This window comes from Sander lucioperca, chromosome 9 (assembly GCF_008315115.2).
Source record: "Sander lucioperca isolate FBNREF2018 chromosome 9, SLUC_FBN_1.2, whole genome shotgun sequence".
NCBI classification, from domain to species: domain Eukaryota; kingdom Metazoa; phylum Chordata; class Actinopteri; order Perciformes; family Percidae; genus Sander; species Sander lucioperca.
Window position 1 is genome coordinate 10,974,639 of NC_050181.1, and position 21,960 is coordinate 10,996,598.

At 39.5% G+C, this 21,960-nt stretch overlaps 2 protein-coding genes across 6 annotated transcripts; one reads left to right on the forward strand and one right to left on the reverse strand.

Annotated features, from left to right (window-relative positions):
* Nucleotides 1-2,515: 2,515 nt before the first annotated feature.
* Nucleotides 2,516-6,951, forward strand: LOC116046046 (tubulin beta-2A chain). 2 transcript variants are annotated; one of them, XM_031294173.2, is made up of 5 exons: nucleotides 2,516-2,771; nucleotides 3,197-3,305; nucleotides 3,579-3,587; nucleotides 4,542-4,652; nucleotides 5,544-6,951. In XM_031294173.2, the coding sequence occupies exons 1-5, from the start codon at nucleotides 2,715-2,717 to the stop codon at nucleotides 6,626-6,628; spliced, it is 1,371 nt and encodes a 456-aa protein (XP_031150033.1). In that variant the 5' UTR covers nucleotides 2,516-2,714; the 3' UTR covers nucleotides 6,629-6,951. The 2 variants fall into 2 exon arrangements, with proteins under 2 accessions (XP_031150033.1, XP_031150034.1); XM_031294174.2 differs by lacking the exon at nucleotides 3,579-3,587.
* A 5,191-nt stretch (nucleotides 6,952-12,142) lies between these two features.
* Nucleotides 12,143-20,300, reverse strand: LOC116046050 (desmoglein-2-like). 4 transcript variants are annotated; one of them, XM_031294189.2, is made up of 15 exons: nucleotides 20,039-20,300; nucleotides 19,200-19,316; nucleotides 17,968-18,123; nucleotides 17,718-17,859; nucleotides 17,465-17,628; nucleotides 17,003-17,137; nucleotides 16,705-16,890; nucleotides 16,301-16,578; nucleotides 16,017-16,159; nucleotides 15,707-15,928; nucleotides 14,900-15,130; nucleotides 14,427-14,554; nucleotides 13,965-14,306; nucleotides 13,249-13,854; nucleotides 12,143-13,176 (listed from the first exon to the last, which is right to left on the reverse strand). In XM_031294189.2, exons 1-15 carry the CDS (start codon nucleotides 20,090-20,092, stop codon nucleotides 12,733-12,735), a joined length of 3,348 nt encoding a protein of 1,115 aa, XP_031150049.1. In that variant the 5' UTR covers nucleotides 20,093-20,300; the 3' UTR covers nucleotides 12,143-12,732. The 4 variants fall into 4 exon arrangements, with proteins under 4 accessions (XP_031150049.1, XP_031150047.1, XP_031150048.1 ...); XM_031294187.2 differs by having other exon boundaries at nucleotides 12,143-13,212; XM_031294188.2 differs by having other exon boundaries at nucleotides 13,213-13,854.
* Nucleotides 20,301-21,960: the final 1,660 nt, after the last annotated feature.

Consider the following 21,960-nt stretch of genomic DNA (forward strand, 5'->3'; position numbering starts at 1 on the left):
ATTGATTCATTGATCTTTCAATAGATCATCAAGTCAACAAACTTCCATTTAGTGAAAGATTGATATGAACATTTAATGTCTGACATGTCATGCTGCTAAGCCTCAAAGCACAATGCCCTGCAATCATGTGAAGTCAAATTTAATGGAGCTTGGCTTGACAGTAAAAAAAATAAAAATAAAATAAAAAGGGAAAATGGAGTGGGACTTTGAATACAGAAATTCTAGTATATTCTACTAGTAACTGATTAACTTTTGCAATAGACGTACATGTAATATACTTTGTGGAAGGGAGTGTTGACACTGGATATATTAAGGAATTTTTGGCATCTGCAGTAAAGAGTGGGTTGACTGTAGTGGTCAGTAGCTTCACATTACTCTGAGTCCGTGTTGTCTGTGAGTATTGTTCTCTCTGTCTCAGTGTGCGTATTGCAGAAATTGAACTATGTATTGCAAAAAGCCACATGCAGCACCAGTGTAAAGACAGTGACACAGCACAATACAACCAATGTCTATTCTAAGATCTGTTGCTTCCATTTTCACAACTCTCATGCAGCTATTTCACGGTGCTGATTAGGAGTAATTTATCTGGAGTAAAATTAAAGTAAAAATCTGTAAAAGCGATGTTAGCACCAGCGACAGGGTGGACTAGGAGACAGTGACCTTCGGAAAAGCAAAAAAAAAAACTGGTTATGCCTTTGTAAATAGTAAATGTGTGGAAACACCCAGCGTTGCTAAGATGAAGGATCATAGCATGGACTAATGAGTAGTTTTGAACCGAGATTAACTCCCCAGTGTACACACATTCAGGTTTTGCTTCTCTCAATTGTGCGACTCAGATTCTCCTGATGGGAGATTTGAATGAATGTAAAAACCATGGATTGTACCATTTATAATTTCTGATTGTTTGGTTTCATTTTGTTTTTGTTTTAACAGACATAATGCACTTGTATATAAGCCATACCTGTTGTTAAAATAAACCACTATTTATTGATCAACTATGGATATACCCGAGTGCTTCATTTTATAACATGGATATTATTAAAAGGTGATCCCAGGCAAGACAGCAGTCAGATAGTTTCACTGCTGGCTGAAGGGCTTGTACCTTTTTAGAGAACAATAAAACAGGGAGTGCATGACTGTTTGCTATTACAATTTGATTTTAGTCATCCAATATGGTTTCAAAGACTGGATTACCGTGCGAGCAAATGTCCCAGACCCTCAGGGGCACCCTCTGTGTGCCAGTTACTTTGTGGTGATATGATTAATTAGTGGTTCACAAGGGTTGAGCTGAAACATTTCAAATCCAGATTAGTCTGAATGTGTTTTGTGTTCTCTGTGTGCGAGTCCTCCCTTGCTGCACAATATATAATTAATTACCAATTTGTTTAGTGAAATGTGTCACTAAAGCACAATTAACAAGGCTAAGAGTTCATAGCCATGCTGGCACAGAAATGCTTTAAACTAAATGCTAACGTCAGCATGCTAATATGCTCATAATGACAATGCTAACATGCAGATGTTTGACCACCTTAGTTTCCTAGGTAACCTATTTGGTCATAAACCAAATTTTTGACCTGATAAAAAATAATGGGATCACCAAGATTATTACAATTCAACCTAAAGGGGAACATGGATGTATTTACTTATTTTTACAACAATCCATTTGTTAGCTGTTGAGACATTTCACTCAAAAAAGAATCACAATTTTGAACCACATTAGCGGGGCAAAAGGAAAGGTCACGGGATCACCAAAGTCACTATTCATCCTATGTGGACAATGAATGTCTATTAAATGTAATGGCAATCCAACAATCCATCCAACAGTTGTTAAAACATTTCAGTGGTGGACCAACATCAGCCTTCCCTGGAGCCATGCTGCAAGCATGGCAATGGCAAGAAACTGCAAACCAAGGGCCAATGTAGCTCCTGTTTATTTTTACCCAACCTTGAGGACCTGTATTATAGAGGGGTCCTGCATGTGTTATAATCTAGTTTACATATATATATTTAATATTTCAGTTAATATTATGCTTATGTGGTTGATTAAATTATTAACTAACTCTTATCTAACTGACATCTGGGGCAGGGTAGCAGCGTAGAAATACTGGTTGGTTTCTGGGATTCTGGCCAAAATGGGTTGGGGAACATTATGTGTAAGCCCCAGGGCTCAATGGATGACCACAGCTCATCTCTGACCCCCAAGCAAGTTAATCCGACCCTGCAGCATTTTCTTAATTCACAAGAGCATCTACATTATTCAAACTACAACATAAAAACATGTATGAGTTAGGGTTACAATGCCTAATTAGAATATCCAATTGTGTTTTTCAACCTGAAGTTTGAAACAAACAGACTTATTTTTATAGGCTAGTTACTCCTGAACATTGTAGGCCTATTCACACAGTCCTAATTGAATCAGCACAAAAAAGGCAACATTTCCCCTGAATGGGACAGGGTGATGTCAGGAGGATGATGCGGCATGATCCTCTAGACCACTGCATCAAAGCCGAGCGCTCCTATTGGCAGACAGGGATATTGGGATGCTGCGCTGCGTGTAACGTCATCTGACCAGCAGCACGTTTATCTATCTCGCCGGCTCAACACTCGCTCTAGAAATGTGGTGCAGGTTTTGAGAAACACAACGGCAAGAGACTGAAGACTGGACGCCGGTAAAGTCGAGACAGGACGCTCTCTGCCCGCATCCGCAACGCACCATGAGGGAAATCGTTCACATCCAGGCTGGACAGTGTGGAAATCAGATTGGGGCGAAGGTATGAATATTGTTATTCAATTTAAGAAGGGGTCTACATGTACGTAGCCTACTTCTAATTTTAATGCCACGTGTTAATGTTATAGTTTTTATTGTTAAATCATTCATAGACTCGAGTCATTTAAATAATTAGTTTGGCGTCTCTTGGGCATTTATAAATAACCATCTCCTTTTTTTCGTTTGAGATATTGAGATTTTTTTATTGAGATTATTTATTGTTTATATAACCTATGTGCAGGGTGCGGTTCAGCTGGGCTGTGCAGTGATGTGGCCCCCGCTGCTGCGTGTCATTTAGTCACCAAGCAGAATGCGCAATCACTAAAATAAGGCCTGACAGTACGCGCTTTAACTCGTTTACACACCATGTTATGTTGCTAAATGACCCCAACAACTGAAGTACATATGATTATGTTTGTTCCTTCTTAGTTCTGGGAGGTGATAAGTGATGAGCATGGCATCGATCCAACCGGTAGTTACCAAGGTGACAGTGACCTGCAGCTGGAGAGGATAAATGTCTACTACAATGAGGCATCAGGTAAAGTGAAAAGGGGAAACAGTATGAAAGTTTTAAATAAACCACATGTTTGCATCTGAATAATTTACTATTCCATAAAGCTTTGTTTCCATTGCTCACTATCCTTGCATGACCTTATGCTACACGGACCTCATTTGAATGAAACAGTACGCTCATATCATAAATTTAGCTGCAAGGGGAAAGTAGGTCCCACAATGAGTGCAGGGAAAAATTAGGACAGTGAATCTGCTAAAATCTCTCTCTCTCTCTCTCTCTCTCTCTCTCTCTCTCTAGGGAGCACAGGTATCTGCAGTCTCTGACTAGCTGACCCCGAGCTCACTGTGCCTTGGTCTCATCTCAGTATCTAATTTTATTGCCGTGGCATGTTGAAGGTCATTGCCTGTCATTCCTCGCAGCTTTGAACAGTCAAACAATGACGTTCAGTATTTATGCAGCTCTGTAGCTATAGTGATTCGGTCTTTGAACCGATGCTGTCAGAGAAGGACAAGTCAGTGCAGCTCTCGATTTATGTGTAGACAGGACTGAGATTACTCATCGCCTTTGCATGAATGAAAGGCCTGTGCAGGAGGCACATCTAGGCCTAAGCAGCATATTCACTACCACTAACCTATTTTTCTAGCAGCAAGCATTATTGATCCTTTGTTTCTGTGTTGCATGCTGGCATCAGTGTAACCTACTGCGTCACTGTTGCATCGCATTAATTAATTTCTCCTTTTAAATTAAAAGAATAGACTGGAATATGTTTTCAGAAGCAAGCTACATTAGGAATTACACAGGCAAGGAAAGGGAAAAAAGAGGTATGGGTAGGGGAAGATTGCTTTGTTGGAATGCATTCTGCAGTGCTCAGCACTTTGTGAGCCCCACTGGTCTAGAAGAAGCAGTGCAGCATGCTGCAGCAGTTTGCTTACAAGGAGGGTTACAGACTAAGATGGATGATGGAGGAACAAAGTAAAATGCAAAAAACAAACAATAGAAGGTTTCCAGATTGATCACAGGCTGTAGTATCTTTTAAACAAAACGCTGTTTACCCAAAGGTTTACATTAACAAACAGTACTGCTGTATTCATATCCTTTTAGATCGGTATAATTATGGAGAAAATACTCTTTAGAGTTTTTTTTCATGGTTTACTACAAATGTTGTGACATCATGCACACTGAGACTGCCGATATATTACTCCACCCTTCCATCCATTACCTCTCTCTGTCCCTCTATCCTCTGCTCTTTTTCATTCAAAGGCAGCAAATATGTCCCTCGTGCCATTCTGGTCGACCTGGAGCCAGGAACCATGGATTCAGTTCGCTCCGGCCCGTTTGGACAGCTATTCAGGCCTGACAACTTTGTCTTTGGTGAGTAGACATTAAATCATGATGTCAGTGCTCACTCTGAACCAACTGCACATACAATATGTGTGTGTGTCAGCAGCTGCTGTCATACCCTGTAAAGCTGTGCTTAGTTTCACCTGACAGCACTGTACAGCAATGTATTTTTCCAGCATAAAGCCTCCGCAGTCTCTCCGCGATGGACCAGTAGTGTGATGCATTGTCCATGTGCAGCTGAGTCAGACTGAGACAGCTCTCATGGTGACTCAGCGAAAAAGATATTTCTACTTAGAGATGATGCTGCAGTCCTGCTCACAAGTGAGGATACAGAGGCCAATAAACTCCACAACAGGATGACTCCCAATTATAGAATTATAGTTCACCAGAAATATAATTTACCATGTCTGGATCTTGAAGGAGCTAAATAACTCATGGGCATTTACTAATCATTACATGTTTTATTTTCATATTTATAATAATTAACGTAAGGTATTTGAGTGCCTGTTTCTAACAAGGAATACTTCATGAAAACGGTGTAACAAATGGAGATGATTTATTAATGCTCAATAGATCCTTACATCCGCTACATAAAATCAGGGGTTCACCAAAGTTATTAGAAATAATCTTGATGAATGTCTATACCAAAATGTCATGGCAATCAAATAGCTTTTGAGACATTTCACTTAAAACCACAAATGTCAGTCTCATGGTGGCGCTAAAGGAAAAGTTAGGGTATCACCAAATTCATTAGGATCCATCCCCTGGGGACCATGAATGCCTGTACAAAATGTTACGCTAATCCATCAATAAAGACATTTGTTACAACTTATAAAGCAGTTATAAAGTATGCCTTAGCAGAAAGTGGCACCATTATTTGTCCATCATGATTTGTCTTTAAACATTGTGTGTATCATGCAGGTCAAAGTGGAGCAGGAAATAACTGGGCCAAGGGTCACTACACTGAGGGAGCTGAGCTGGTGGACTCGGTGCTGGATGTGGTGAGGAAGGAGTCCGAAAACTGCGATTGCCTCCAGGGCTTTCAGCTCACCCACTCACTGGGCGGAGGCACAGGTTCAGGAATGGGTACACTGCTCATCAGCAAGATCCGCGAAGAGTACCCTGACCGCATCATGAACACCTTCAGTGTCATGCCTTCCCCTAAGGTGTCTGACACTGTGGTGGAGCCCTACAACGCCACTCTCTCTGTCCACCAGCTAGTGGAGAACACAGATGAGACCTTTAGCATTGACAATGAGGCCCTGTATGATATTTGCTTCCGCACACTGAAGCTGACCACACCTACCTACGGAGACCTCAACCACCTGGTTTCAGCCACCATGAGCGGGGTGACCACCTGTCTACGCTTCCCTGGCCAACTCAACGCTGACCTCCGTAAGCTGGCTGTCAACATGGTGCCCTTTCCCCGCTTGCATTTCTTCATGCCGGGCTTTGCGCCCCTTACAAGCAGGGGCAGCCAGCAGTACCGCGCCCTCTCCGTGCCAGAGCTCACGCAGCAAATGTTCGATGCCAAGAACATGATGGCAGCCTGTGACCCTCGTCATGGACGCTACCTCACTGTGGCAGCCATCTTCCGCGGCCGTATGTCAATGAAGGAAGTGGATGAGCAGATGTTGAGTGTGCAGAACAAGAACAGCAGCTACTTTGTTGAATGGATTCCCAACAATGTCAAGACCGCCGTTTGCGACATCCCTCCCCGTGGCCTCAAGATGTCCGCCACCTTCATTGGCAACAGCACGGCCATCCAGGAGCTGTTCAGGAGGATCTCTGAGCAGTTCACAGCCATGTTTCGCCGAAAGGCCTTCCTCCACTGGTACACCGGCGAGGGAATGGATGAGATGGAGTTCACGGAGGCCGAGAGCAACATGAATGATCTGGTGTCTGAGTATCAGCAGTACCAGGATGCTACCGCTGATGAGATGGGCGAATATGAAGAAGATGAAATAGAGGATGAGGAAGAAGTCCGCCATGATGTTCGCCACTGATTGTAAAACACTGACATGACACTCTGAGAGAAACAAAATGTTAATTGTTGTTGGACAGCGCAGTGAGATCATAAGAAGTACGCTACAGATGCAGTTGTTTAGCTAAAATTATTTTGCATTTAGATATGGCTTATACTGACAATAATCATGAGTGGTGTTAGAACCTTAAAAACATGCAAGAACCATAGTAATTGATTTTCCAAGTCATGCTTTGCCAGTTTAAAAAATAAGTACAGTCTTGTTCTAAACACAGTTTTGTAACATTTACCTCAATATGCGTCCACTTTCTCAAGTCTCCAATAAAAGATCCAGTCCTGTCAATACTTCATGTCATGTTTTTACTTGATAGTTACACAGGTGTAAAGGTGAATAAGGGCAGACTTGCTCTGCATTTATCACAATATCCTTGTTTTAGTTTAATGTGTGATATGTTTACACATTAACTATGTATGCATCGTACATAGTTTTGTTAAGGTGTGATATTTTATATTTTTCTAATTGTCAACAAATTCCATGAACACCCAAAACCAACACAAAATTGAAGCTACCTGTACTATCAAGTACTGTATGTGTAGTCATTTGTGCCATAGACCTCCATTGTTAAAACTATTAAAAACTGCACGGCTGAACTGGGTGACATGTTCCTACATTTAAATAACGGTATTGTAGTTTATTTTGAGTCAATCCCACATACAGTCCTAGTGCAGTAAATACTACAGAGCCCAGCTGTTTTAGGAAATTATTTAGCCATTTCTAAAGCTTGAAAAATATATTCGTGATCAGTTTTTAAATATTTACATCTTCAATATAAAAGAATGGGCTTTAGTACCACCAACAGGGTAGGGAACTCAGAAAGTAATGAAGGACAGACACTGCATTGTAGATTTTGGTAATGTAATGGGATTTGTTGACAGTAATAAAAATATAATTTCCTCAGCCTTAACCTTTAATGTACTGAAAGTACAAACGTTTAGCTCTGTTAAGACCAAACATATCTTTAATTTATGCAGAGAGTGTGTGAATCAACCATTAATGTGACAAATAGCTACCTCTTGTGATATACATGTTGCGATATATAAAGTTGAGTAACCATAAGCCTGGAAACTTGACAAAAAATAGTTGAATTCAGTAAATGTGCAGAAGCCACTGTGAAAATGTGATCTACAGCATTTTTATGCAGATAGAGACTGAATTGACACACGTCCAAGCAACCAAGGAGGAGCCCAGTGACAGGAAATGTACAACTCTTGACAGAACATGCAGAGAAAGTAATAGCAGAATTTCAAACCATGCGTTAATCACTTGTTGCTGTCAAGCACACCATGACAGCAACATGATGAAACTTGCTGATGAAATGCTTGGGCCATCCGACAAAACAAATGAGCACACAATGCTGTTCAGACAGTTAGGGCAGAAACTGTCTGTTACTAATCTCTCAGGGTTTAAATATGTTGCACTTTTGGCCACACCCCAGTCAAGGCTGTCAAAGCAAGAATTTTCCATTTGACAGCTGATGAAAAACATCTGCTTTGACATGAGTGATGGCCATAAGAGCAAAACTGAGAAATAAACCTAACCCAGACAGAATAGCAGAGCAGCAATTATTTGGCCTGAGCCAGAGAGAAAAGATGCTCATTACAACAAGCACTTTGTTATTGCTTTAGTGGGGAATTAGATTTAAATAATGTTAACTCTTCTCTTTATTTTTTTATTTTTAGTTTATTTTATTTATTAGGGAACATGTACAATTTTACATCTGCAGTCCCCTGGCAGGGCACAAAAAAACATACAAACAAGCACACGAACACACCCAAAACACATTTTGTCAGCACCATATCAGTGTCAGTGGTTGCAGATTTGAGTGGTCTTCAGAAAAAAATTCAGTTGAGATTTAAAGCTCTTAATGGAACTGCAGCTCTTTATGTCATCTGTTATTGCATTCCACTGTGTAGTGGCTTTAAAAGAAAAGGCAGATTGTCTAAAAGTTGAACGACAAAAAGGAATGTTGCAGTCACAGATAGAAGCTATTCTGGTAGATCTTACAGAAATAGCAGGGCAACAGCAAACAAAAACCAGTACGCATGCAGAGGCCAGGCCGTATAAGATCTTGTACTTTTGAAGGAATGAGAAGCAAAAGAAAATATGGATTTAAAACAAATGATCCCAGTCAGAAGCAAGACAAAAAAGGAGAAGCAAAAGAGAAAAAAAGAGGAAGTAACCTTTACAAGGTAGAACTGAGATCAGTAACAAGCGGTCAGTCAGACCACCTCAATCAACCCAATAACTATATTTCGAATTCCAGATCAGAATGTTGTGTCCACTGACAACTCTGTCTGAAAAAAAAAAGTTGGGGTAGGGTGGAATATTATCTAGATGACACTTGTTTTGGTTAGACTTCGTATAATTCCTATAAAGCAATACAACCATATACATTGGCTAAATACTCTTACTTACTTTTGTGGATGTTTAGATTTATGTAAATATATACACAAACTAAACAATGTCCCTCCACAGGGAAGAAACAGAACAATTAATGGGAGAAACTACATGAGGTATTTGATGAAACGTGTATATCTTTAAGCACAAAAATACATTTTAATGGTTGATTCATACTTAAAATAATTTGGATTTCAATGGTACAGTAGAGAAAATAGAGAGAATTATTAGTTTACTCTCTATTTTTTTATTATTAGTTTCAACTCAATGCGTCCATATTTATTATTAACTTTCCCCAATTCATTGTGAATCTCATCTGTGGTACCTGTGGACTCTGTATTTGCCCACAAGGATACATAGCTTAGTTTTCTTACTGTGGGTATTATAGAGACACATTACAATACTGCAGTTTTTACTGCAAGTTTTCACACTTTTTATATATATAGCATACATCAACTCCTTCTGTGTGCCGTCAAACCCATACCATACCCCCATCTGTTGACCGCATGCATGGCTGGTTGTTTTGATATCTGAGATACTGGTAGAACATGTTCTTTGACCTGTGTAAGTTTCCTTGAGGTAACACCACAATACTCGGAATCCTGTGTTATTGACTTTATCTTTGAATGCAAACAAAATAAATAAATAAAAATGCGTAAGAGCTAAGTCTCAGATCTGGTTAGAAAGATAAAAAAACAGGGTTTTGAGCAGCCACATTTCTTTAAGGCCACTCTGGCCATTTTCAGACTTCACCTGCATTGTAAATGACTTGATCAATGAGGGAAACCTGATTTTCTACATTCTCTTCTTTGTTCATCATAAGCATGACTGAATCTTTTTTAGGTCCACTACAAAGGAACCAGTTGTATCGATCTACATAGGCATGCCATTGTCTACTTAGACAAGCTTGAAGCAAAGTATTCCTGAAAGTCTTACTGAATGAAGCATGTTTTACTGATAACGAAATAAGTTGTAGGTCAGGAATGGATTTTTATCAAACTCCACATTCAGTTGGTCTGAAAGGTTATTGTATATGGATTTGACAGTTTCTTTGACAGAATGTTTCAATTCAACACAACTCCACTGCTTTTACTCATCAAAGTCTATTTACAGGAGTACTCTTGATAAATAAATGCTGCCTTTACAGAATTTGCTGAGGTTTTAGTAGAAAAGTTGACTGCAACATGGCAATATAGACATTATAAACTATTTTAAATCTAGTATTTCAAAACACTATACTGTATCAATGTATCAAACCCTCTTAGAAAGCGTACTGTATTTGTTTACACCTGATTAGCAGTGCAAACAGTTTATTTTAATGAGGCCCTTCCTGTTAAAAAGCTTGATGACCAAAACACTGCGTGAGTAAAAAAATTGTCTCTTTAAACAAATAAACTATTGAATCATCCAAACATGTACTGTATGCCTTTGCCCTTCCCATGCACTTGTTACAACACATATTTGAAACAAGGAAATAAGGGTCAATACAACAGCTTTTTTTTCTATTCAATTTTATTACGACAGGAGATGCAAAACTTATATGCTTAAAAAACTTACAGTATATGCTATATTCATACAGCACATTATAAACTACAGATGAAAATACATAATCAATAGCAAAAACCGCATCATTGCACCAAATGTTTTCAGTAGCTTTGCAAGCTCATTCTTGATTACTTTGCCTTTCCACATCATGGATATATAATAAGACCGATCCACATACCCAAATTATGTTACCACTAGACAAACACACACACACACACACACACACAGAGAAACACACAATAAAAACAACACAGTAAAAGCCTTTATCCCACGGTCTTGTTGAATACTGATTCTGATTGGTCAATCATGGCTTTCTACGGTCGGCCCAAGGTTGCCATGGACAGAGTTCTGATCATAGACCATTAAATCATTAAATTAAATCAATAAAATCGGTTTGAAATCAATATTTGTGCTCATACGGAGCTCATACTGCTGATCAGTGGATCACAGAGGGAGCGAGAGGGTGGAGGAAACAAGGATTGCTAACAGCCCTAATGGCAACAGTGCAAACAGAGCTTTAGGTAGCTCCATGGTTAGCTCACTCACTTGCATCATCCTGTTTGGGTTCTAATTCGCAATAATGACCGCCTCGCTCTACATTATCGCTTACATAATTATGGCACAATATAAATTAGAAAAAATAGGGCCAACACATTCAACATTTTACAGATTTGGCACTTAGATCTTTTGGAGTTTATACTTGGCTTATTGTAAAAGCATAACTTAGAAACCCACACATATTTTGTAGAAATAATAAAAAAGAATGCAACAACAGAATTGAGAATTTGTGCAGTATTCTCGTCTTTGGCTTATAGTCTGATGACTTTATTGTCTACTGATAAGAAACGGTCTACTCCCTTCTTGGTGCACTATATCATTCACATTCAACACTTTGGTTCTTCTGCAGAGGGTGCTTTCATCAGTTGTACATTACAAACAGCATTTATCTATGTTCCAGTATAACTCAGCAATCTAAAAGGTCAGCAGAACGGCTTATGGCATGGCGGAAGCTAAAATATTCCAAAATGCAACCAAAGCATCTTTACATCACACCACACTATGACAATATAGTACCGAGAGCACTGTCCCAAGCCTATATGGATACATGCAACATTATAGTAACTACAGAAACTTTGTTCTACCTAGACTTTAGTCACTCTCAAAATAATTGTGCTTCTCGAGACTAACCATTTACGGTATAATTAGAGTAATTTTTACAGGCAAGTGACTGAAGAGCTCTATGCTGTGTTGTTCTAATCTAGAAGAGCAATAAGTAAGATTGTATCTGCCCCACAGCACATAGTGATCATAGCGTAAATATAGGAGTTTATGTGGCCGGGTTAGCTCAGTTCGTAGAGAAGGCACACACATATAGAGGTTTACTCCTCGACGCCACGGGTTCGACTCCAACCTGCGGCCCTTTGCTGCATGTCATTCCCCCCCCCCTCTCTCCCCTTTCATGTCTTCATCTGTCCTGTGGAAATAAAGGCCTAAAATGCCACAAAAAATAATCTAAAAAAAAAAAAGAAAATATAGGAGTTTATTTTTTTATTACCATACCAGTGACATGATTATTTGTCAGGTGCTACGATTTTGCATTCATTATAATAACCTTGTGAGCCTTTTGGAGCGCCTAGCTGACACCTGCATATAGCTGTAATCGGACATGTAGGGGCGGGTAACCTTTTTGTTTGTACTGTTAAGTTCTGTTTTACTTATTTACTTTGGCTGTTCCTGCACTGAAGCCATGCAGTTTTCTACCTGAAATAAATATAATGGTTTTAAGTAATTTGGTGCTTAAATGGGCATTCTTGGGACTAGAGAAAGAGGGGAATTACATTTAGCTAAGTATGTAAATGCAATGCTTTTTATGGCCATGATAGTCATGTAGTCAGTGCCATGTGTTACACTGAGCAGTAGTGTTATCACTAGATGAGAACTAACAGTATTGTCCTTTTGGTTAAGCAGACTAAAGTATGCTTTTTACCAGTTTACCACAATTTATCACAATATCTAACTGTATGGCCATGTACTGTATGTATTTACATACTGTAGTATATTTTAATATACTGAAATATATTTCAGTATATATCTAAACTAGTGTGACTAGTACAAGGGCTGCTTTACGCCCTTGTACTAGATTCAATATTCCTCTCAGTGACAGAGACCTTCTTACGTTGAACAACCACTCTCTGGCTTCCTTTCAATTTGGGTGTGGCTGTCACAGTAAAGTCCTCATTTGATCCCGTAGAACCGCGTGAAGCCAGTGAAAAACTCTCAGTTTGAACATTCAAACCTTGACCTCTTACCTCCAAACCCTGTTCTGCAGACCTATGTCCTGTCTGAACAAAGCCCTGTGCTAAGTGTGCACCTTGCTCTCCCTGTGAGGACCCGTTCTCCACAACTAACACCTGTCTAGACCTGGAGTGGGTTCCTTGTGAATGGCCTTGTGCTACCTGCCCTGTCACTCCACCCATTCCTACTTGCCTATCTACAAGGACCACACCATGAGAACCTTGCAGGCCACCGACCTGCACCATCCCCTGACCACTTTGCAGGCCACCAACCTGAATTAGCCCCTGACCACTTTGCAGGCCACCAACCTGCATTAGCCCCTGACCACTTTGCAGGCCACCAACCTGCACCAGCCCCTGACTTAGCCCAACTTGGCCTACTTGACTCATTGCCTGCTGGGTGCCCCCTGACACAAGCACCATTTGGGGCTTAGACTCGACTACATACATGGGTGTGGCAGCGTAGTACATCGTGGGCTGCTGTATGAGCAGCGTCTGACTGGAAATCCCACTCTTGTCTTGGACATGTACGGTAGGAACGGTTGCTAAACCCTGGGCTCTCTCAGTGATTCTCTCCTCATGCACAATGGTGGAGGATCCAGACGCTACATTGGAGGTGTTGAGGGCATTGATGTTGGCGTGGTCCCTGTCCCTGATTTTTTCTGTGTGAGTATGGACATATATGTGGGTGGAGGGCTGGACAGGAGACACTGGTCTGGGTGGAGAGACAGAAAGCTTTGCATCCACAGACTCTGTTACCAAGGTCGACCCCTGACAAATCTCAGCCAGGGTTTTGAATTTAGGCCCGAGATCATTGAGGAACGCAAGGTCATTATCATTCTCAAGAAGGCTGCAGCAGCCTATAGAACCTGCCAGGGACTCCTTACCCTCATAGTCATAGACCAGCAGAGCGTCCTTTTGCTGGGATTGGTGTGCAGCATGGTTGGCTTTCTGCAAAAAAATAAGAATATATTGTTGTTACAAACTTAAAATTCACAATCTTAGGCTTTTGTTAAAAACCATTAAACTTGGATTTTGTATGTGGTGTTTTATGTACTCACACTTGAATAATACTCCTCCAGGTACTGATCAGATAGAGCCATCCCATCAAAGGCCCCAGCTCTGTATTGGGAGAAATTATTTTCTTGTCCTGTCATCATCCCAGCATCACTGTAGTCCAACCCCCCCTGCCAACCGGAATGGTTATATTGGTTGTACTGGCGCATGTCCTCGGCTGTCATGGTTAAAGTCTTTAGGCCCCTGCCGAAGGCTGCGTCTCCCCCTGCTGCAGCTCCAAATTCATTCAGTTCTCCAAGGTACCCCTTTCCCTCATAGGTGTTGATTTTCTTGGCATTCATTGTGCCACCATCAACTTCCACTGGGACAAGTAGAAGAGGAACTTCCTGTGGGGAAAATGTGAGATCCCATCAGCGATGCAGCATTTTGGGCACATTTGGTTGACACATTTTAAAACTAAATATATCTAATTATTGTATATAAGTATTGTATGCTAATCAATATACCTTGTCTTCTCCCTGTCCCTCAGTGTGATATGAGATGAGCTGTTGCTTTGTATCATATGGAATGGCCTTGAAATCTCCAATAGCTGCTGCACCTCCACACAGGCAGAACAGCAGCAGAAGGGGCAGCACTGAAAATACACATTTCACACTATGTCAAGAGAAAGTCTTATGAAAAGTATATACTGGTCAAGTTAAAATAAAGTCCACCGATCAATCAGTATATTACTTTCATTCAACAGAGGGATAATACTCATGGGTAGACAACATGATGCGTAATGCATGATTTGTGTAATGCATGATAGTCATGATCTGCCTCTTTCAAAAAATTCCAGTGATCCACCCATTTTTCTTTTGTAAATTTCTCCAGGCACGCTGCAACATGTCAGGTTAGGCAACCATGTAGAGGAAAGTTAATGATTCGTATCAAAACAGCCAACCAGGAAGAGAAGGAAATAAGGAATACTCTTACTCACACAGGAGAAGCAGCAGTCCCAGGAGCAGAAGTAGGACACCTTTAGCTCCAAAATCCACAGTCTTTGCAGTGCGCGGCATACAGGTTTTAGTGACGTCATGGCAACTACACACAATTACGTCTATCATCTGAACATCAGCACATGACTTTCCCTGCTGGTCTTTGATATCCACTGCCACTTTGTACGTGCCTGGCCACAAGTTGGCATGGTCTCGCAGAATGGCTGTGGTTTCTAAAGAAAGACGAGAACCACGTTTTAAAATGTGCTGTGGGAGTTATAAAGAAGTTTGTTTGTTTGTGTCTTGTAATATATGACAGTGCTTCCTTTCTTTATACAGAAGCGACAAAACCAAGATGGACCTTTTTCACTACAGACAATTACTTGTTTTGGCAGGAAAAGCAGAGATAAGGCTAAAAAAAAGTAATCCATGCCGGTGATTAAAGATGCACAATAGTATTTCCCTGAAACTAGAACACCTACGTGGAATTCAGTAAAAAAGTTAAGTGATTTCCAATTAGTTTTGCAATTATTCTATGTGCAAAACTCCCCTGGCTAAGTGTATTTGCAGCAACATTACATGTTTATATTAATCACAGAAATGTGTACCATCTGAAGCCAATTAAATATATACATTGTAATGACCACAATCTGCTTCCAAATCTAATGTTTTGGAGTTAAAAACTAGAGCTGAACACTAAATTTGTCTTAAAAAAGCCTCTTTAATGTAAACCTTGAAGAGCACTAAGACCGAATGCCCATGTAACGCAAATTTGCTGGAAAATTGCCAAGCCCTAATTGTAACCTTACCATTAAGATACTCCACTGTCCACCCCCCCTTGCTGCTCCCCTGAATCACAGTGAATTCAAATGGTGCAGAATTGGGGAACTTGTCTTCGTCTACGGCTGTGGCATAGATCACATTATCCTCGAGGCACATGGTCTGGATTGTAGTGGTCAGTTTCGGACAGTGGTCATTAAAGTCCTCCACCTGAATGGCTATGGTCCCTGTGGCAGTTTTTGAGGTATCATCTGAAAGCCAATCAAAAGAATGATTATTATTAAACCTGTTGTGCACCATATCAGCCCATTGGAGAATGATTTGTTTTACAGAACTCACCATTGGAGATGCATATAATTTCAGCATAATATGTTCCATTGATCAATAACTTGGACTCTCTGTCAGGAAGCTTATTCAGCTTGATCTCTGCCGTCTTTTCATCAACAATCAACCAGTTGCCCTCATCTTTGAATTTAGCATACCTATAAATATGAAAATCCATATATGTGAGGACAAAAAAAAAAGCTATTCATGTAAAATACATCAAATCAGAGACGCAAAGAAAGATATCTCTACATGTTGCTGTTTAGTGACTTTAGTGATCTTTCACTATGTGGCCGTACCTTACGTTGGTGGCTGTTTGTAGCGTGTCACTGTCAATAGCAGAGTAGGTAGTGATAACTTTGTTGATGAAGATGGAAGACTGGTCCTCAGAGATAGTCACCACTTTGACACTTGGTTGGAATCGGGGGCCTTCCTTCTGATTGATCACATTGATTTTGACGGGGTAGGTTTTTGGGATTATAGTCCCAGTTGTGATCCCACTGCCAAAATTGTATGCTGCTTTGTTAGAAAGAGCCACTTCCAAGTTGAGCGTCTTTAGTTCCTCATAGTCCAAGGCCTGCAGATTCAAGGATAATACACAGGAAATGCAGTTAGCCTTAGCTTTTGTAGTAATGTTTACTCTGCTCATGGAACCACACTGTTGACAATTTCGGTCCATCAAAATGAAACTACACTCTTTTACCTTGTGAATCATGATAATTCCCTCATTGGTCCGATTATCAGTAGTGATACTGAAATAGCCTGCCTCATTCCCTGAAACGATTTCATACACAGCCAGCCAGTTTTCAGTGCAAATCAGATCCATGTCAACGGCTTTGATCCTCATCACTTCCACATTGATAGTGTTCTCCTGCACACTCCCTTCATACTGCAAAATAAAATGCACACAAAAAAGTTACTTTTGAACAACATTATTATAAAAGCCAATTTAAAAAAAACAATACAAAAAGTGTTGGTTTTGGTAACTGTGTCACACATACCGATTCTTTTTCCATGGTTGGAATATTGTCATTTATGTCCAGAATTTTGATCACAATTTCTCCGGTTCCTGAAAGTCCTCCCGCTTTTCCTTCCATATCTGATGCTTGTATAGTCAACTTATATGTATCCTGTGTCTAAAAAAAAAGACCAGATATACAATGCACTGATTAATACATTCTAGTTTTTAGTTTCCAGTAAAACTTGTTGACTAACATTAGTATGATTCTGTCTCAATATTTGGTTAAAATTGCTAAAAAAAAATGCACAAAATGCTACTTTCTCATTGAGAGTGATTCAACAGGTGGAAAATAGAATATGTTTTCATAGTGTAATGATTAGAATTGGTCTCATCATCACTATGTGATACTGATCCGATACAGTGTTACAAGTTGAAAGCTCTTCCAATGAATATAATTGGTTGTGCTGGACGACAAGAGAAGATTTTCAGGTCAGTGCCTCACCTCTCTATCTAGAGTGCTCTGTCGAACAATGACCTCTCCAGTTTCAGAGTTGATGGAGAACATCCCAGCTGTGCTACTCTGCCCCACAATTCTGTAGCAAATCTTGGAGTTGAGTGTGTTCTCTTGATCAGCATCAGTTGCTATCACTTTCATCACAACAGTACCTAGGAATCACCAGAGGGAATTAAATAATACATCAGTTCAATGAGTGCAGGTACAACTATAATTGCCCTCACAAATACACTTAAAATACCTGCTGCACTTGATTCATTGACATATCCAACTTGCTGTACTTTAATGATCGGTGGGTTGTCATTTAAATCCAAAACAGTAATATTAAGGTCAATATCCTTTTCAGCAAGGGTCCCATCAGTGTATTTTGCCAAGCCTCGTAACTACAGAAAGAGATATCAGAAATATGTTACCATTTCCTCAATGTACAACTTGAGGGAATGACTTTAAATGCTTTAGATTTTACACACAGGATGTTTAAGTTAACTTACATGATAGTAGGGAATCTCCTCTCGGTCTAGAATGGCTGTGACTTTCACAAAGCCAGTGTTACGGTCAATAACAAATCTACCAACAGGGGGCTGGTCAACACCAGGCCCCGATAGATAATACCATATTGTGGTGTAGTTCTCCTTATCAGAGCGAATCTGAAAAATTAAAACACAAACACAAAATGAATCCACCTGATCTGGTAAGACCTTACAATTACAATTAATTCAATCAATTACAAGGAAAAGTGTACAGATTATTTACTGTCAATTTTATTATAAAATAATGTATTTCATTTTTTCACACAACTGTATTCTATCAGTCATAATTTCAAATGAATGCTACCTGCATTCAGATCATGTGAATGCAAGCATGTGGCATAATATGCAGTGGTGGAGGTATAACACTAAGTGCATTTGCTTAAGTACTCACTTTGAGGTACTTGTACTTTACCATTTTACTATATTCTATACTACATTTCAGAGGGAAACATTGCAACTTTCACTTCACTAGGCCTACATCTATTTAAGAGCTATAGTTAGTTACTTTTAAAATGAAGATGTTTACATACAAAACATATGATCAGTTTATAAAATATGATCCATTGTTAAGGATTCAACTCCCACAAGTACGTGAAATAGTTGAAATTAGCTCCACCTAGACCAACTACAACATTAAAGTACCACTTACGTTTCAATACATCAAAAATAATGATAAAAACTAATAGAAATACTATAACACTGACAGTAGCCACTCTGCATTATGAGTACTTACTTATTCTGGATGCAGGACTTTTACTTGTAATGGAGTATTTTTATACTGTGATATTGCTACTTTTAATTACGCAGATGTTTTGAATACTTCTTCCACCACTGATGATATGTACTTAACTGAAATATGGCATGTAGCCAGTTTTTGCTCTGATGAGAACAGCCAGCAGTGTCTGAACTGACTCATTATGAACACAGAAGTTTGCCAGTGTCATGGAGCTGTTCTTACACACTCTGTAAACTAAAGACCTTAAGCGAATAAAAGTTGCCTGGGGATAAAACCAGTGAGGCGGGAAATACAATCAATGCAATTAGTGTAACTATTGCAAGAAATGGAATGTTGTTGTGCCGACATTCAATGTCTGCATGACAGTGAAAACATGTTTTAAATAAATCTAAAAAATAATTAGGATATTCAGTTTTAATAAAATGCTTTAGAAATAAATAAATAAAAGTATACACACTCTAGCGATATAAGGCAAGCCTCTGTAATCGTTGTTCTCCTCAAGCTGTCTGGGAGCTATGATCCATTCTCTTTTCTGTCTGTGAAAGCCTTTTCCTTCTGCCCCCACAGGAACAAACTGCAGGTAAACAAAGAGGGAGAAAAAACGTGATCATTACTAATGTGTAACTATACAAAATCGTATCGCATATTACTGTTGCTCCTGATAAATCGGCCTACACATATGGCATAAGTTTACCCATTATCCTATTCATTTTCATCATGATAGGTTAGGCACATTGGGGATCTCAATGATCTTTAAAAATAACCTACAGCCTACAGCAAATTGACTATTTTAATGTCAGTAAAATGGCCTGTTAAACAAATGTACAGAATGCCAACTTTAACTTTGGACACAAAACATAATTAAAAACTATTAATATCATTCATAGTACAATATACATATTTAATTGTCCCAAAGCTCCACAACTCCTCTAATTTGACGGGACATATGTATCACGGATAATCGATATGTGATTATGACTTGATCAAGACTTGAAAAGTTCCCCCCTCATCTAGTAGCCTATGGGAAATAATGATGGAAAGCTGCTTTGCTGAAAATAACATAATACATAAAGAAACCTTACAGCACAAAGTTTGTGTCCATGTAGACTGCGCATTTATTTTTTCTTTCCAATCTTTAGCTTTAGCATAGCTACCCGACGTCTTGACTTTAACTACGCGTACAGACGAACAAATCCGATGACTTTAATCCCTCACCAGAGGAGAGCCACACCTGTTTACAACTCCGATATTCTACACAAGACAGAGAACATCTAACAATGGGGATCGTTTACTTACCGTTAGGAGGCACGCCAGCAGAATAAAAAGGCTGCATTTCAGCAGTGGAGCCATCAGGCTTGGAAAATGTAAACTTTATTAATCCTCCTCTTGAGGTGAAATCGCGTCAAATCTAGCTTTGACTGTGGTCGTTGGTTTCGTACAGACTTTGACCCTTCGGAGTGGAGGAAGAACTTTTACAGCGATAGGCGGTCCCTCTCTCTGTATGATTGCTCACCAGCTACTGATAACAGGCGGAGAAAGGGGGTGGTTATGTCCACTGTGTGCATAGCTGTAATGTGTGCAGCCTATTGTCTTTGACAATGCAGGAGAAAAAAAAATCACTCCAGTATTGGCAACAAAATGTGTCCAAAACCTGACAGACATTTTGAATTATCATTCGGAATGTTTGTTTTGTGTGGATAAAAACAAGGCTTAAAATAAGTTGACTTTTTGATCTTGCAGTACGGGATTACATCTTTTTATTTGTGATTTTGTGATGATATGATTTTAATAATAAAAAAAGTATTGCCCTTTCAGACCAACTTCCTCACTCATCTGTGAAACTTCCCCTGTGACTGTGAAATTCCCAAAGAGTGCAGCACTCTAAACTAAACATTCAGCTGCACAATGGACTCTGTGTGTGTGTGTGAACGTAGTTGTTGAGTTGGTGAGTTTGTGTTGCCAGGAAACATGAAAGTTTTACTCCCCATGGTCAAAGGTGTGTGTGGGAGACGAAATACAGTACCAATTTTTATCTTGCCTGATTAGGCCATTAGTTTCTACAGGCGTTATGACGTATTAGTCTGACAGTGAAGCTCACAGTTCACTGGAATTCTGCAACCTGTGCATTACATATTTTACTCACAATGAGAGAGCAGTATTGTATTCGTCATTGACTTTCTCAATCAGCGTCTAACAGAAATATGAGCACAAAGGTGATTGGGTGGAAACAACACTCCCATATGAAGCAAGACAAATCCTGCATGATTTGCACCTCAGATAAAGAACTACTTGTGCTGTGTCAGATTGAAGCTAGCAACTTTCTTTATCACGGTCTCAAAGTTATTAATTTAACACAGATTTGATTGAGATAACTGAAATGTTAAAAGACCAACAGAAAATGTTGATTAATAACTTTACATTGGGCTTAGTACATCCTGAAAACGCAGAGAGAGAGAGAGTCATGCCCCAAGAGCTGGCTGTGTCTTGTCTGTCCAGTTTGAGTGACCAAACCGCTTTTGGAGAATGCAACATTTCAAAGTCCTGAGAAACTCAGAAATTCTAACAACACTGCTGAAATAGCACCATCTTATTGGTTTGTATGTATTTTGACAGAGCAGTGACTGTATATGCTCAGGTATAGGTTCGGCACATTAGTAAGGATATTATCTAAGGAATTAGCTGCAATCATGCAATGTTTTAGTCCATATTAAAATAGTATGCTATAAGATCTTTCAGTAGACACATGGCACATTTTCTTGACAGCTGAATTAAAATATAATGTAGTAGACCATCCAGCTCAATCAATCAATCAATCAATCAATCAATTCTGGTTTAGATGCACTCAGTTGACATTTTTTTCAGATAAGCCTACATAAAACTGTGGTCTAATATTACAGCTCTGCATTAAATCCTACCTTCGTGAAGGTTATAAAGTTCAGCTTTTGTTGAAACTCTGTTAGAGAGGTGCTGATTTAACTTTATTTAATGATGTCAAATTGTATTGTTTCATAGGCCTACTAAGAGGTTTTTCTAAATATCTTATCCACTCCATTTTTAAAGACCTGGGTAATATTAGAAACACCTCTCAGTATATAGCAGTACAATTCACAAGCGAAAAAGTACCATGAAGTCAACATCTCTTTGTTTTTAACTTAACTTGAACCCACCTTCATTTAGATAGTACTGCAGGGCTGTCGAAGTAGACTGTTAAGATAGGA

What these genes read in the sequence shown, in the direction of transcription:
- LOC116046050 (XM_031294186.2), bottom strand. Translation starts at nt 20,092, where the DNA reads ATGGCTCCACTGCTGAAATGCAGCCTTTTTATTCTGCTGGCGTGCCTC. An exon ending in AGAGCACTCTAGATAGAGAG is followed by an intron (nt 17,138 to 17,464) that starts GTGAGGCACTGA and finishes CTTTTTTTTTAG; the next exon opens with ACACAGGATACATATAAGTT. An exon ending in GAATTATCATGATTCACAAG is followed by an intron (nt 16,579 to 16,704) that starts GTAAAAGAGTGT and finishes TTGAATCTGCAG; the next exon opens with GCCTTGGACTATGAGGAACT.
- LOC116046046 (XM_031294173.2), top strand. Translation starts at nt 2,715, where the DNA reads ATGAGGGAAATCGTTCACATCCAGGCTGGACAGTGTGGAAATCAGATT. An exon ending in GAAATCAGATTGGGGCGAAG is followed by an intron (nt 2,772 to 3,196) that starts GTATGAATATTG and finishes GTTCCTTCTTAG; the next exon opens with TTCTGGGAGGTGATAAGTGA. An exon ending in GCCTGACAACTTTGTCTTTG is followed by an intron (nt 4,653 to 5,543) that starts GTGAGTAGACAT and finishes TGTATCATGCAG; the next exon opens with GTCAAAGTGGAGCAGGAAAT.